Here is a 12,614-nt window from a genome sequence, read left to right as displayed (position 1 = left end):
GCTAATCTAAATCTTACTCATTCTCCTTTTCCATTGAATTTTGTAATAATGATTCATATCGCTTTTAAAAGTGGCATATTTATTTTAAATCTTTCTTTATTAGTGTTGTGGTGCAATGCCTAGTAACAATTTGCAAGTAACGGTGTTTTTGTCCTTTATAAAAATTTTTTTAACATTTAAATTCATGTGTAAAAAACACCGCTCTTGATTGGTGGTCCCGAAAATCGAGCATGCGCGAACTGACCAATCAATAACGTGAGGCTCGCGAGTGGGTGAACTGTCAGTTCCAAGGTCGGCACATCGATTTTAGGTTAAGAGATGTCAAAAGTAAACTTAACTAGGCCAGTTTAGCGAAAATTAGTAAACAATGAATTCAAAAACGAAATGTAAGGTAAATTCGGACGGCAGTGTGTGTTTGCGCGATATCCTAAACTCGTTTAATTCTTCGGTGAAAGAAGAACATGCTTGGGCGTTATGTTATCAGTGCGCGAAATATTTCAATGACTGCCTTCAGACGGGAAAACAAAATTGTTGCATTATTACTGAGGTACAACATGTTTACTTGAAAACGGACGGGAACGTTCACGAGAATACTATTTCGGCGGGGGACGCCCCCAGAAGACTGCTTAGGAACGAAAAAGATGTGGTAGCTGGTATCGGTGTTATCATTTACACGGCTCTAGATCCGGATACGCAGAGCGGGGAGGAAAGGGTTATAAGTAATGATTTGGAACAGCTAATAAGTGACATGATCACGGATGAACTAACCAACAGTTCGGACCACAGCCATCACGAAACGGACGATGAAGGTATTGAGAGAGATTCCGAAGAAAGCGATGAGCCAAGTACCTCCAAGTGCAGCACTCAAATAAGTTTACAGGAGGTTATTAAGCGGTGCGAGAACCACCTGGGGACGTTAACAAAGACTCAAGCAGAAGCACATTACAAAGCCGTAGTCAGAGCGCTTGTAGCCGAAGCTCTAGAGTTATCCATGTTTCTAGAAAAAGTAGCACAAGGCAGCATAAGCCTGCCGACGAACAGCTCAATGTCGAATCTAGACCAGCTCCAGTTCTCGGACTGGGCGAAATTCTGGGTGCAGGTAATGGGTGAACTGCGAACCGGGGTCAAGCTGAAAAAAGTGAATTTCAGCAAGGCCCCGATAGAATACGAGCTCACACCTTACGAGATCCTCATGAAAGACATCAGGAACTGTAAATATAATTTACGAAAAATCATGGTTAACGGAGACGTTCCCTCCAGGGTTACCAAAGACGCCCATGCCATTATCCTCGAGTTCATAAGGTCGCGGCCCCCTTTGAGAAAGGTGAGTGATCGGAAGTTGGCCCCCCAACCACGCACACTGACTCCTAGGGAACAACTCCTCAATTCAATCAAGAAGGGTAGAAAACTAAGGCCTGTACCAGTTCCTCGGTAAGAAATATTATTATAAAAGCATGCCAAGAAATCTACTAATCGAATTTACTTAAAACACTTTGAAAAAACCTGAATAAATGTTGAATTTATAAATTGTTTTATTGAACTGTCTGTGTTAATTAGTAGCTTAGTAATTATAGAAATATCATTGCTAATATAATCTTGCATCTGGCGTTAAGTGTTCCATTACAGTAAACAGGTATTTGTTATGTAAAAACATGTGTAATTAATTACATGTGAGCTCATGAGTCCACAGTTTAGTTGCTTAATTATGCTGGACAAGTTCCAGTAATGTGTAATAGGAAAATAGAGCAAGTCATGTAGAGTTATGTGCTAATATCTTAGTTTTTCACTACCGTCTAATTTTAGTTATCACCTTGATAACATACAGATAATTTAGAATGTTTATAATATCTATACAACTACAAACAGTTTAATTTGCACTGTAGTTATTTAATATTTTGTATCAATATCAAAAGAGCAAATAATGTTATATAATTTTTAGAATTAAATTTGTTTTTTTCCCTGGCTTGAAAAAATTAATAGTTTTTTTACAATATTAAATGAAAAGAAAATTAAAGTTATATAAATATAATTACAGTAATGTCTCGATAATTGAATTTCGGTAATCGGATTCCTTGGTTATCGGGTACTTTTATATTTTTCAAAAATTTGCATTGCCACAATTTTAATTGATCTAGATCTGGGAAAAGGTTTTTATTTTAATTAATTTATTCAGAATTAGTTTCTTTCTAATTTTTAATATACAGAGCGTTGACTAAATCCATCGAAAAACTTTAAAAGAGGTGGTTCCCTAAGTGGTTTTAAGCCAAAAAGTTATGTAAACATGGCTTTACAAATCGATGTTAATTAAAAAACAAATTACCTCTGATGATGTTTGATACAGAATATTGAAACTTAGACCAATGATTTATTTAATTAAAGGTAAGATTTCACAGGTTTTGGAAATAAATACATGTACCAGTTGCCGAGATACCAGAAAGATATTTTTTATTTTATTTGAAAAATAAACCGTTTTTGATTTATAACTTTTTGTAATTTTCATCAATCAAACAGTCCATCATATGTAAAATAACTTTATAGAACTACCCGTTTCTCAGAAAATGTTCCTATGATTTTCTTGTTAAAAATACAATTAATCTCATGACAAATCTGTAAGGTGAAATTTTGACCCCTTGTATCTCAAATACTATCGATTTGCAGACCCATATTTATAACCTCTTTGGCTTAATTTCACCCCTTAAAGTTTGTCGACATACTTGTATTTCTATCGTTTTATTTGAATCGCATACTGACTAAATTAAAGTGAATGTGATTTCCTTTCGCTTAATTGTATAAATAATGATTAATTATTTTATAAGTATTTCCTAGTAAATTAACCATTTCCACTCTTTTTCCAGTACATCTAGACGGATAGATACGCCTAAATCATCCCCGAAAGACGCCACGACCCCCTCAAAACCCCCAGCTCGCAGGCTCATAAAGGTAGACTTCTCTCAGTTCGAAGACGAAGATGACGACGACGAACCAGACAGCACCCCCGAATCCGTAGAACCGGGCCTGTGGTCCAACGAATACCCCCAGATATGCGACAGCACCCTCGACGCGTACGACCTCGCAACGCAAGACTACACTCGGGCGACCATTAGAAGAAATACTCTAGACGTAGTCGACACTAACATCGGAAGCTATTCCGTACCCCAATCCCGCCCCTGTTCAAGACAATCGTGCAACAGCTCCGAGGCCGAATCGGTCCAGCTCGAACCCGACGTGGCGAAACAAATCCAAGATGAGCTCACCTGCACCCAGAACTGGCAAGACACCATATCGTTAGACGACAGACTGTCGCTCACTCTATCGGAAATCGTTCATATCCGTACGGTGCTTACAAAAGCTGAACTGGAGGCCCTCCCGGTAGAGGGCAGGGTGCGCCACGACGTCGAAGCTAGGAAGGTCTGTTTCCTATGTCTGAAGACGAGGTTCGGCATCTTCGGGCCCTGGGGCACCAGGTGCACCCTCTGCAAGCGCACAGTTTGCTCGAAATGCTGCTCCAAGATGAACATACCCATGGAACACTTCTCGAGCGTTCCCGTCGTCTTACTGAGCCCCAGTATAATGTGCACCCCGGAGGAAGAACCCAACGAGTCCATAGCCAAGTCTCTAGTCAATAAACTCACGGATTCCGAGGCCTCCGGGTCGATCTCCAAAGAAGCCAGTCCCGACTACAGCAGGCCGGGTTCCAGCATGGAGAGCAGCATCATTAGCGACCCCGGCTCCTTGGGAAAGTTCCGCACAAAGGCCGTGGTGGTGGGGAGGGCAGCCCGCGCGATGGACCGGTTCAAGGGGGCCCAAATGATGGTCTGCCACGATTGCAAGATGATGGTGTTGCAGATAATCAAGTCGGCCAGGGTTAATCGGTCTGCCATCCGTAACAAGACTATTCAGAGCCTCACACTCAACCTGTCGCCTGTATTTTAAGACGTGATAGCCCTCGTACGGGAACCTCGTAAAATTAAAGGGATTTAAACGTTTCATTACCTTCACACCAAAGAGTAGATAGCATCTTCACACCATAACTTTAACTCTTTCTTCCAGATAGACGGTTTTATATATTAAGTAATTTATATACGAGGTGATCGAGAGCTAATGGTTGGTCCCCGTTACAGGAAAACGGGAAGAGCAGATAGAAAACCACAAGAGAGGATCATTATTGCAAGTACATATTTGACTTAAAACTCCATCTTGGTAAGTTTACCGTTTTATGTAACGATATAATTTTTCCCAATTTCTCCCATATTTTTTCATATTCATTTTTGTGAATAGCTTTTATTAAAAATTGTTTTCGATATCTTATCCCGTTAAAGATATAAAATGATGAATATAGAGGAAAAACACCAAAAACCAAAAAATCGTAATATCTACTTTTTCACCGAGTGTTATTAATTTGTTTTTTTTTATTAAATGTTATACTAATAATTCTACCCCTCATCTTAATCACAGGGATTAGTCAGAGACTGGTGTGGGAGAGGGCACGGCATATTATTATTTGAACTAAATTATTTAAAATGTCAGCGATGAAAACAAATATTGAAAGCGTCTATTTTTCCCTAGCAATGCCGGGTGTGCCATTTAACACTCCCGCTGAAAATATCTCCGAAATGGACATTTATTTTAGTTCCAGAAACAGGGATTGTTAGGTCCCTCGAATAGCTTCAAATTGTAGTTAGAACTGTTAGTTCAAATTTTTCTGTTTAGATGGCGTGACAGTACTAACAAATTTTTTGATCCCTGGAATGTGGAAATGCAGTCCACTCACAGATCGTTAAATTTTGAGTAATTTTTGTAATATAAAGTTTTTCCCAATATTTACTTGTTTTCGAGACATGTCGATTATTATTTTATCTAAATCACACCGAGACAAAATATTCTTTTAAAATAATTTTATAATGACTATTCACACCACATACTATCTAACAAACAATAAATTATAAAAAAACAAATGATCAACTACAGAAAAAAATTGTATAATTGTAAATCTTATAACTAGTATAGTTAAATTGAAAGACACAAACTGATAAAAACTGTAATTATTGGAAAACTGATATGTGTCATCTGGCATAGATGTTTTTGTTTTATTTTAAACAAATGACATGAGCCACCTATGACTGCATTTTTTAATAACATTTGATAAAATACGGTTCGTCTCTGCCCCTTATAAGATTTACCATTGTACAAATTTTCTGTAGTTGATAATTCGTTTTTTTTATAATTTATTGTTTGTTTGTTAGTATGTGATGTGAATAAAGCCAGTATAACAATATTTTAAAAGAATATTTTGTGTCAGTTTGTTTTAAATAAAATAATAGATTTTCATGTTACATCATACATTGCATATTGAAGTCAACATGTCTCAAAAACAAATAAATATAGGGAAAAACTTTATATTACAAAACTTACTCAAAATTTAACGATCTTTCAGATGGACTGCATTTACACATTCCAGGGATCAAAAAATTTGTTAGTATCGCCACGCCATCTATACAGAAAGATTTGAACTAACAGTTCTAAGTACAATTTGATATTATTCAAGAGACCCAATTTCCGGGACTAAAATAAATTTCTTCATTTCGGAGATATTGGCATTGGAAGTATTAAATGGTACACCTTGTATACAGGGTGACCTCAAATTAAGTGCAAAAAATTTGGGTTCTCATACTACTCATAAAAATAATAGTAAACTTTCATAACACTTTTTCGAAAACTTGATATTAACCCTTTCGCTGCGGAGTACCTCTGAATGTAGCTACCGCGCCATGTGCGAAAGTTTACCGTCTACTACTTATACATATTTTTACATTGTGTTAAATTAAATTAAAATCTGTTTAAAGGTTTCAAAATGACTGCAATAGTTCAGTTATTAATATTTTATTATAAAGCATCCATCACTACGCTCTTTAATCTCAAGCTCGTGCTATCGGTTCTCGCTAAAATTTCTTCCAGTTCTTTGTCTGTCAATTTTCTAGATATTTTTACAATTTTATTTTAAATAAAAAACAATATATCGACAGCCGTATTAAATAGAAACTGAAAAAGAGATCAACAATCTTGGCATTATTACCAGTAAAATTAGTTGCCACAATCGCTATAAGCTCTGCCCGCAAAAATTCCGTATACCAATTGCAACAACCAAGTCACTAATGCGCATGATTGTGAATATGTACGGTTTGAGCAGCCTGATCCAATTTAACCATTCAAGCGAATTAATTAGTCTGGAGCAGTTTGAGGCCTACAAATTTTTAGCGAATAAATTCGTCTGGAGCAGTGAAAGGGTTAAAGAGGTCACATAACTTCAAACTTATTTAATTTTTTTTATTTAATAAATATTTTGCCATAACTCTTTTCGGTTAAGCAATTTCTTTCAATTATTGATAACAAACTGAATCTGTGAATGAAAAAACAAAATTTCGATGCCTTAAAGGGAAGTAGGTCAGAACTTTATTGCTTACGATTTTAGAAAACTTTAAACTGCTCGATATTAAAAATCATCGGAAAATATTACGAGAAGATCCTCTTGTTTCATGGCGATAACAGTAACGGTTTACGAGAAAAATTTCAAAACTTTGTGACTGAATGTTTTTCGTTCAATTTTGAAATCATTATCGGTAATTTTAAATTTCACAATTTTATAAAGTTAATAAGATAATTAGATAGATGTAGTGCTTAGTGAATAAAATATTCTTTTATATTTAATACTTTTTTTTAAACCGCAATAAAATAGTTCTTACCGATTTTGCGATCAATAAAGGACATTTTAAGTTTTTTATGGCTTTAAAATTTCAAAAGTGTGTAACAAATTTGGAATAAACCGCTTAATGGGCAAAAACATTATTAATTTTGTGGTTTTATAACTCCTTTAATATTAAGTTTTGTGAGTACAACCAGGCCTTAAATTTTTTGGACTTGATTTGCGATCATTTAATTTCTTTTGCATGCGAAAATATACCTAAAAACTTTATTAATAAGAGAAAAATTAAAACTTTCATATGATGCCAAAAAATATGTGTGAAATTGGGAAAAATAATTTTGATGACTCCACAGCCTTTAGAAATGTAATTTTAAGTCAAATACTTATGTTATAAGACCATCACTTGCCGTTTCTTGACTACTTTCTCCATTTTGTTGTTATGGTGGCCAACGATCAGTTCCGGGTTACCCTGTACAGTGTGTTCCACTTCAAGTAGCACCACCTTCATATTCTAGAAAACGCAATTTTCAATTTTTTTTTTTTTTTTTTCAGCATGGAGTACTTGATGGAATCTAATTCATTGTACTTAATTTTTGTTTCTACTCTTATTTCATAGCCTACTGTCAAAAAATTAGCGAATCATATTATACATTTTTTTCAAGCTATCGTAAGATTAAAAAATAGAGAATTTATTTAAAGAAAAAAGTAACGAGAAGACTAAACATTAAAAAACTTAAAAAAAAATAAAATCCCAATTTTTGGCAAAATATTTTGTTCAATATCCTCGGTACTTATTTATAAAAAAAGTTTTTTTTATTATAGCTTAGTATTAATGCAGATTGCCTATATTTGTAACTGACGATATTTTTTGTCTGTTCAAAAACTATCAAAATCTACTCGGTGCTGAAAGTGGAACAAACTGTATGTGTATGGAAAGGCAAATCCGCGCTCAAAATGGCTTGAGACATAGTCATTTAAAAGTGTATTCTTGCTTTTACAACTGTATAACTGTTTATTTGGGTATTATTCAGTTTTATAAAATAATTTTAAAAAATGGAATATTGAATTATAGCAGCGATATATTGGGAATATTTTTAAATTCGCAGTATTTAAAAAACGATTAAACTAAGGGAGAGATGATCAAAAGAAAAAGGGTGTTTTAGATAGAAGTCTAGTCACAAAATTAAAGTATAATTAATATATTACTGTGTTTAACCCACTGATATCTATTATTCCTTAATTTCAAAGTACTCTTCTTGTAACAAGGAAAATGAACCAAAAATACTCCTCATTTAATAAAACGTTATCTGAGATTAGTCCTGTATATTTTAATTTAACGGCACATTTGGTGATATTATACGTAGTATTATTGTAAGTATTTTAAGATAAGTATTAATTTATTTAAATTTGCCTTTCCATGTCAAATCGCTGTGCTTATTTTGAAGCACGAAATAGCCCTTATATTAAATAGAAAAATGTAGAAGAATGGAGGACTTTACGGTTTTTAACTTAAGTAATCTTAATTTATCTTTATTTTTTTTGTAGGTAATGTGATTTTATTTATTTCGCTATTGCTTTTAAATATTTTTTTATGTTTATATGTACTCAAACATTCAACCTTACCGATTAATCTTTGTGCTCTTTCTCCTGTTTAACAGAGGCATCTTCAGGTGCGGCCTTTTGGCACCGATACTCGAGGATATTATACAGGGTGTTCCGATTTATAGGTATACAGGGTGGTCCGCCATAATTGTCGCATTTATTTACTTAGAAACAAATGCAAGAATAAAAGTTGTAGGAAACATTTTTGAATTTCTAAAACCCAGTTAAAAATACAATTGAGCTTAGAATTTCAGAGATTTAGGCCTAACGTGTTTCTTTTTTAATAGAACACGCTGTATATGTGGATAGAACGTTTTATTACGATCAAGTGATATAAGGTTTGGTTGATCTATTTCTAATAATAAATGAGATATGGCCAAAAGATTTTCAACTGAAAAAACTTTGAATTTCAAATCTCGGTCTAGCAAATCTAACAAATTATGGTTATGGTAAATTTTTTTGGCGTTCCTATACATTTTATGCAAATATGTGTAATATACAGGATGTTTCTTTTAAGAGAACCCTATTAGGACTGTATTTCTGTACGCCAATGCTCAATTGTTTTCCCAACATAGAACCTAAGAGATTTAAAAAGTTTCCTATAACTTTTACCTTTACATTTTTTTCCTACATCAAAACTAACGAAGAAAAACGGTGTGACACTTTTGGCATGCTACCATTAACACGGCAAGTTAAAAACAAGCAGTTAAATACTTTTTAATAAATAAAAATTAAAAATGCGCATATTTGGAAACTACGACATCAAAATTGTAACTTCTAAGTCTGCTACAATGTTTTTAAGTGCGGATTTTTTCAGAAATTATATAGTAGCAATTTTTTTATCAGAAATCTGCTGATGCTATATTGTTCTACATCCCTCTAAAAGTCTTTAAGTATAGAAATGTTTATGAATCTATTTTCAATCATTTTAATTATTTTAATTTTTTATTCATTTAATTTTCTTGTTTTTTTCTGAATCAAAAATATGCATGTAAAAGAATCACATCAGGCTTAGGATTTGCTTGCAATTTTTAAAAAATTATAGTTTGCACATTCTCTTGCACACATAAATTGGAACACTCTGCACATGTCTTTTTTCCTGATATATTTGCAATTTGCAACATATTAATTTTAATATCGCGAAATGTCGGTAAAGTCCTTCATTTGTTAAATTAAAATTGAAATGTTCGTATTTCAATACTCAGAATCGATTAACTGAAATTTGTTTATTCTCTTTAATTTTAGACATTCCTTTAAACATTTAATCAAAGTTCAGTAGTGATATTAGTTTTTAAAGGAAACCGATCTTTGCCGATCCTAGATATTCTTTCTTATTCCGTGTATATTTATGAATTCAATTTGTATATGTGTGTGTACGTTTTATATTATAATTTTAATGATGTTAAATGTAATAGATTATATTTGAAATAATATATAGGAATATTTTATTTTGATAACTGTAATTTTATGTAAATCCTCTGAAACTTGAAAACCTATGAATATCAAAAATAAAGGCTATGTTAATTGTTTATTCACTTGCTTGATTCCAGTCTACAAATTCTGCTTTGATGGTTTTTATGTAAAAACGATATATTAGTTGTCTAAAAAAAATAACAACGATCGTTTTAGACGTTTGATACATTGAAGTAAAATTCATTTTCCCGCACCTCTTTTTGTATAAGTGAAACATGTGTTAAGATATTTAATAATTTTTCATATCTCTAGTTTCGCATAGAATTATCTTTTTTTCTTTTAAATCCGGTAATCTATTTCTGTCAGTTTACATTGCATTATTAGTTCAGTTGGTATCTGTTACGGGATGGATGTTTTATGTAGTAACGCCAATTTTTGTTAGGAATAGTTTTAAATATGTAGAATAATAATTGTGATATGCGCTCGCTGAAAAAGTTTAACATAATTGTTAGCGCAAGAAAACGTAAAATTCGGGCTCCCAATACATACCCTTTGGAGTCTCAACTATCAACCCCATTTAAGAATTTTCGATTTTATCCATTTTAGCAACAATTAGAATTTTTTCAAAATATATTCTAAAAATACTTATAAATATTTAGAGCTGGAGCTACCATATTTGCATATTTTTCAAATGTAATTATAAGATCAAATACAGGAAGGATTGACGAACAAAATCCACTGTTGATCTTGTGGATACGATGAATTGTCAAGATATAAAAGCTCAAACTGTTTATATGTGTATGTATATGTATATGAGAGATGGGCACCCATTTTTGGGAAAAGTGTGTTACGGACATGTCGATGAAATGTCTGGACATGTCGGGAAAAGTACTTTTGACCTTGAATCTAATAAGGCACCTATGAGTGACATCATGTTTAGCAAAATATTACTTTTATTCGGTAATTATTTACTTTAGTGGCACCACCTCCAACTTTCACGAAATTTTGTCTACCCCCCTATTTTCGATGGTGCTGAACACGAATCTGCAGGTTCTTTTGTGCGGTCGAACCTAGTTTTTGAGAAAAAAAATTTTCAAAATTCTAACCTGGATATTTCATATAACACTACGTAGGTAGAACTCTGTATATTTTATGTAGCTTTCAAGAACATCTGTTATGAACAATTAACACTGTTCACGAAACACATTTTCGTAAATTTCAAGTAAAAAGATATGTATTTAATAAATAAAAATTTTGTAGTTTGAATCCGCCATTTGTAATTCGTGATGACAACATTGAGTTCCCCCACTCTCATTCAACTCTGTTCATCCCACATAAAGTTACTATAATTTTATTTATTAAATACATATTTTTTTTAGTTCAAATTTGGGAAAATGTGTTTCTTAAACAATGTTCATTGTTTATTACAGATGTTCTGAAAGCTACATAAAATATACAGAGTTCTACGTAGTGTTATCTGAAATATTCAGGTTAGAATTTTGAAAAATTTTTTTCTCAAAAACTGGGTTCGACCGCACAAAAAAAACTTCAGATTCGTGTTCAGCACCATCGAAAATAGGGGGGTAGACAAAATTTTGTGAAAATTGGAGGTGGTGCCACTAAAGTAAATAATTACCAATATTAAATTAATAATCAACTGATTACTATTTACTAATCGTTAACTTTGCCAAAAATAATAAAATATGGACATAACATAAAAGAGGTTATATTTTTAAAATATCAGTTTCAGTTAAACAATTACCAACAACATTACAAGAAAATGGCTAAATATTTTTAATTTTACATGTACCAACCTCAAAAATTTTTTGCGGGAATTATGAATGCAACAAATAATACCGCGCATGCGTATACAACTTTTCAGTCTTGGAAGTGTTCTCAGGACGTCCACTTTTCACGACATGTCCAGCTGACCTGTCCGCGGCATATCTCTAGTATATGTATATTTAATGTATTTAAAATAAGTTATTAATGGACTTCATATGAACCGTATTTGATCATTTGTCAACGAAAACATGTAGTTTTTGAAAAAAGAGGCTTCTTGTATTTTGTTTTAAATTTGAAAATTAAAATGTTCTTTATTTTGCACATAAATTTAAATTGAAAGAAAGATATTTTCGAATCGACATTGTAAAATTCAAATAGATCCTGCTTTCCTCTACCGATTAAAAAAAAATATAAATCACTTATTTATCTGTTGTAGAAGCTGAGAAAAAGTCGATTGAAGTTGCGCAAATCAATTATACTGTTTCGTTCGCATAGACCCCCACTCCTCACTCTTTGACTCTGCTCGATTGCTGTGAAATGTATCAATCTTTTTCGCATCAGAATAGTTAAAATACATTTCCGATTTAAACAAATTTTCATAGTTATGGTCTTTGTGTCATACTATCAAAATCACTTTTGATTGTTGGTTTGCCATAAACTCACCTCAACTTTGAGCTTTCATATCTCGATGACGATTCATCGTATCCACAAGATCAAAAGTGGATATTGTTTTCAATCCTTCTTCTATTTGATCCTATAATTACATTTGAAGAATATGCAAATACGGCAGCTCCAGCTCTAAATTTTTTCGAAGAAATTTTGAAAAAATTCTAATTGTTGCTAAAATGGATCGAAAATTTTTATTTGGGGATTGATAGTTGAGACTCCAAAGATGTATCGGGATCTCGAAATAATCATTGATTTTACCGTGAGCGAGAATTGAAAAATAAGTATAATTCCGTATTTTCCTAATTAACAATCGAATTGTGTGAAATATACCCTGTCGATTTCGATGAAAAAATTTCTTCCATACTACGATATCATGAAGTACTCAGAACCATACTTTTTATATGGCTGCTCTAAAGTCAAAATCCGAATTAAATTCATGAAAAAA

At 32.9% G+C, this 12,614-nt stretch overlaps 1 protein-coding gene across 1 annotated transcript; it reads left to right on the top strand.

Annotated features, from left to right (window-relative positions):
• The first annotated feature begins 202 nt into the window (after window positions 1–202).
• LOC108917567 (protein spire) lies at window positions 203–4,548 on the top strand. Its single transcript, XM_018724230.1, has 2 exons — window positions 203–1,431; window positions 2,856–4,548. The coding sequence occupies exons 1-2, from the start codon at window positions 368–370 to the stop codon at window positions 3,931–3,933; spliced, it is 2,142 nt and encodes a 713-aa protein (XP_018579746.1). The 5' UTR covers window positions 203–367; the 3' UTR covers window positions 3,934–4,548.
• The last annotated feature ends 8,066 nt before the right edge of the window (window positions 4,549–12,614 follow it).

Source organism: Anoplophora glabripennis, unplaced genomic scaffold (assembly GCF_000390285.2).
Source record: "Anoplophora glabripennis isolate ALB-LARVAE unplaced genomic scaffold, Agla_2.0 scaffold80, whole genome shotgun sequence".
Taxonomy (NCBI): Eukaryota; Metazoa; Arthropoda; class Insecta; order Coleoptera; family Cerambycidae; genus Anoplophora; species Anoplophora glabripennis.
This window is presented reverse-complemented; position numbering and strand designations above follow the sequence as displayed.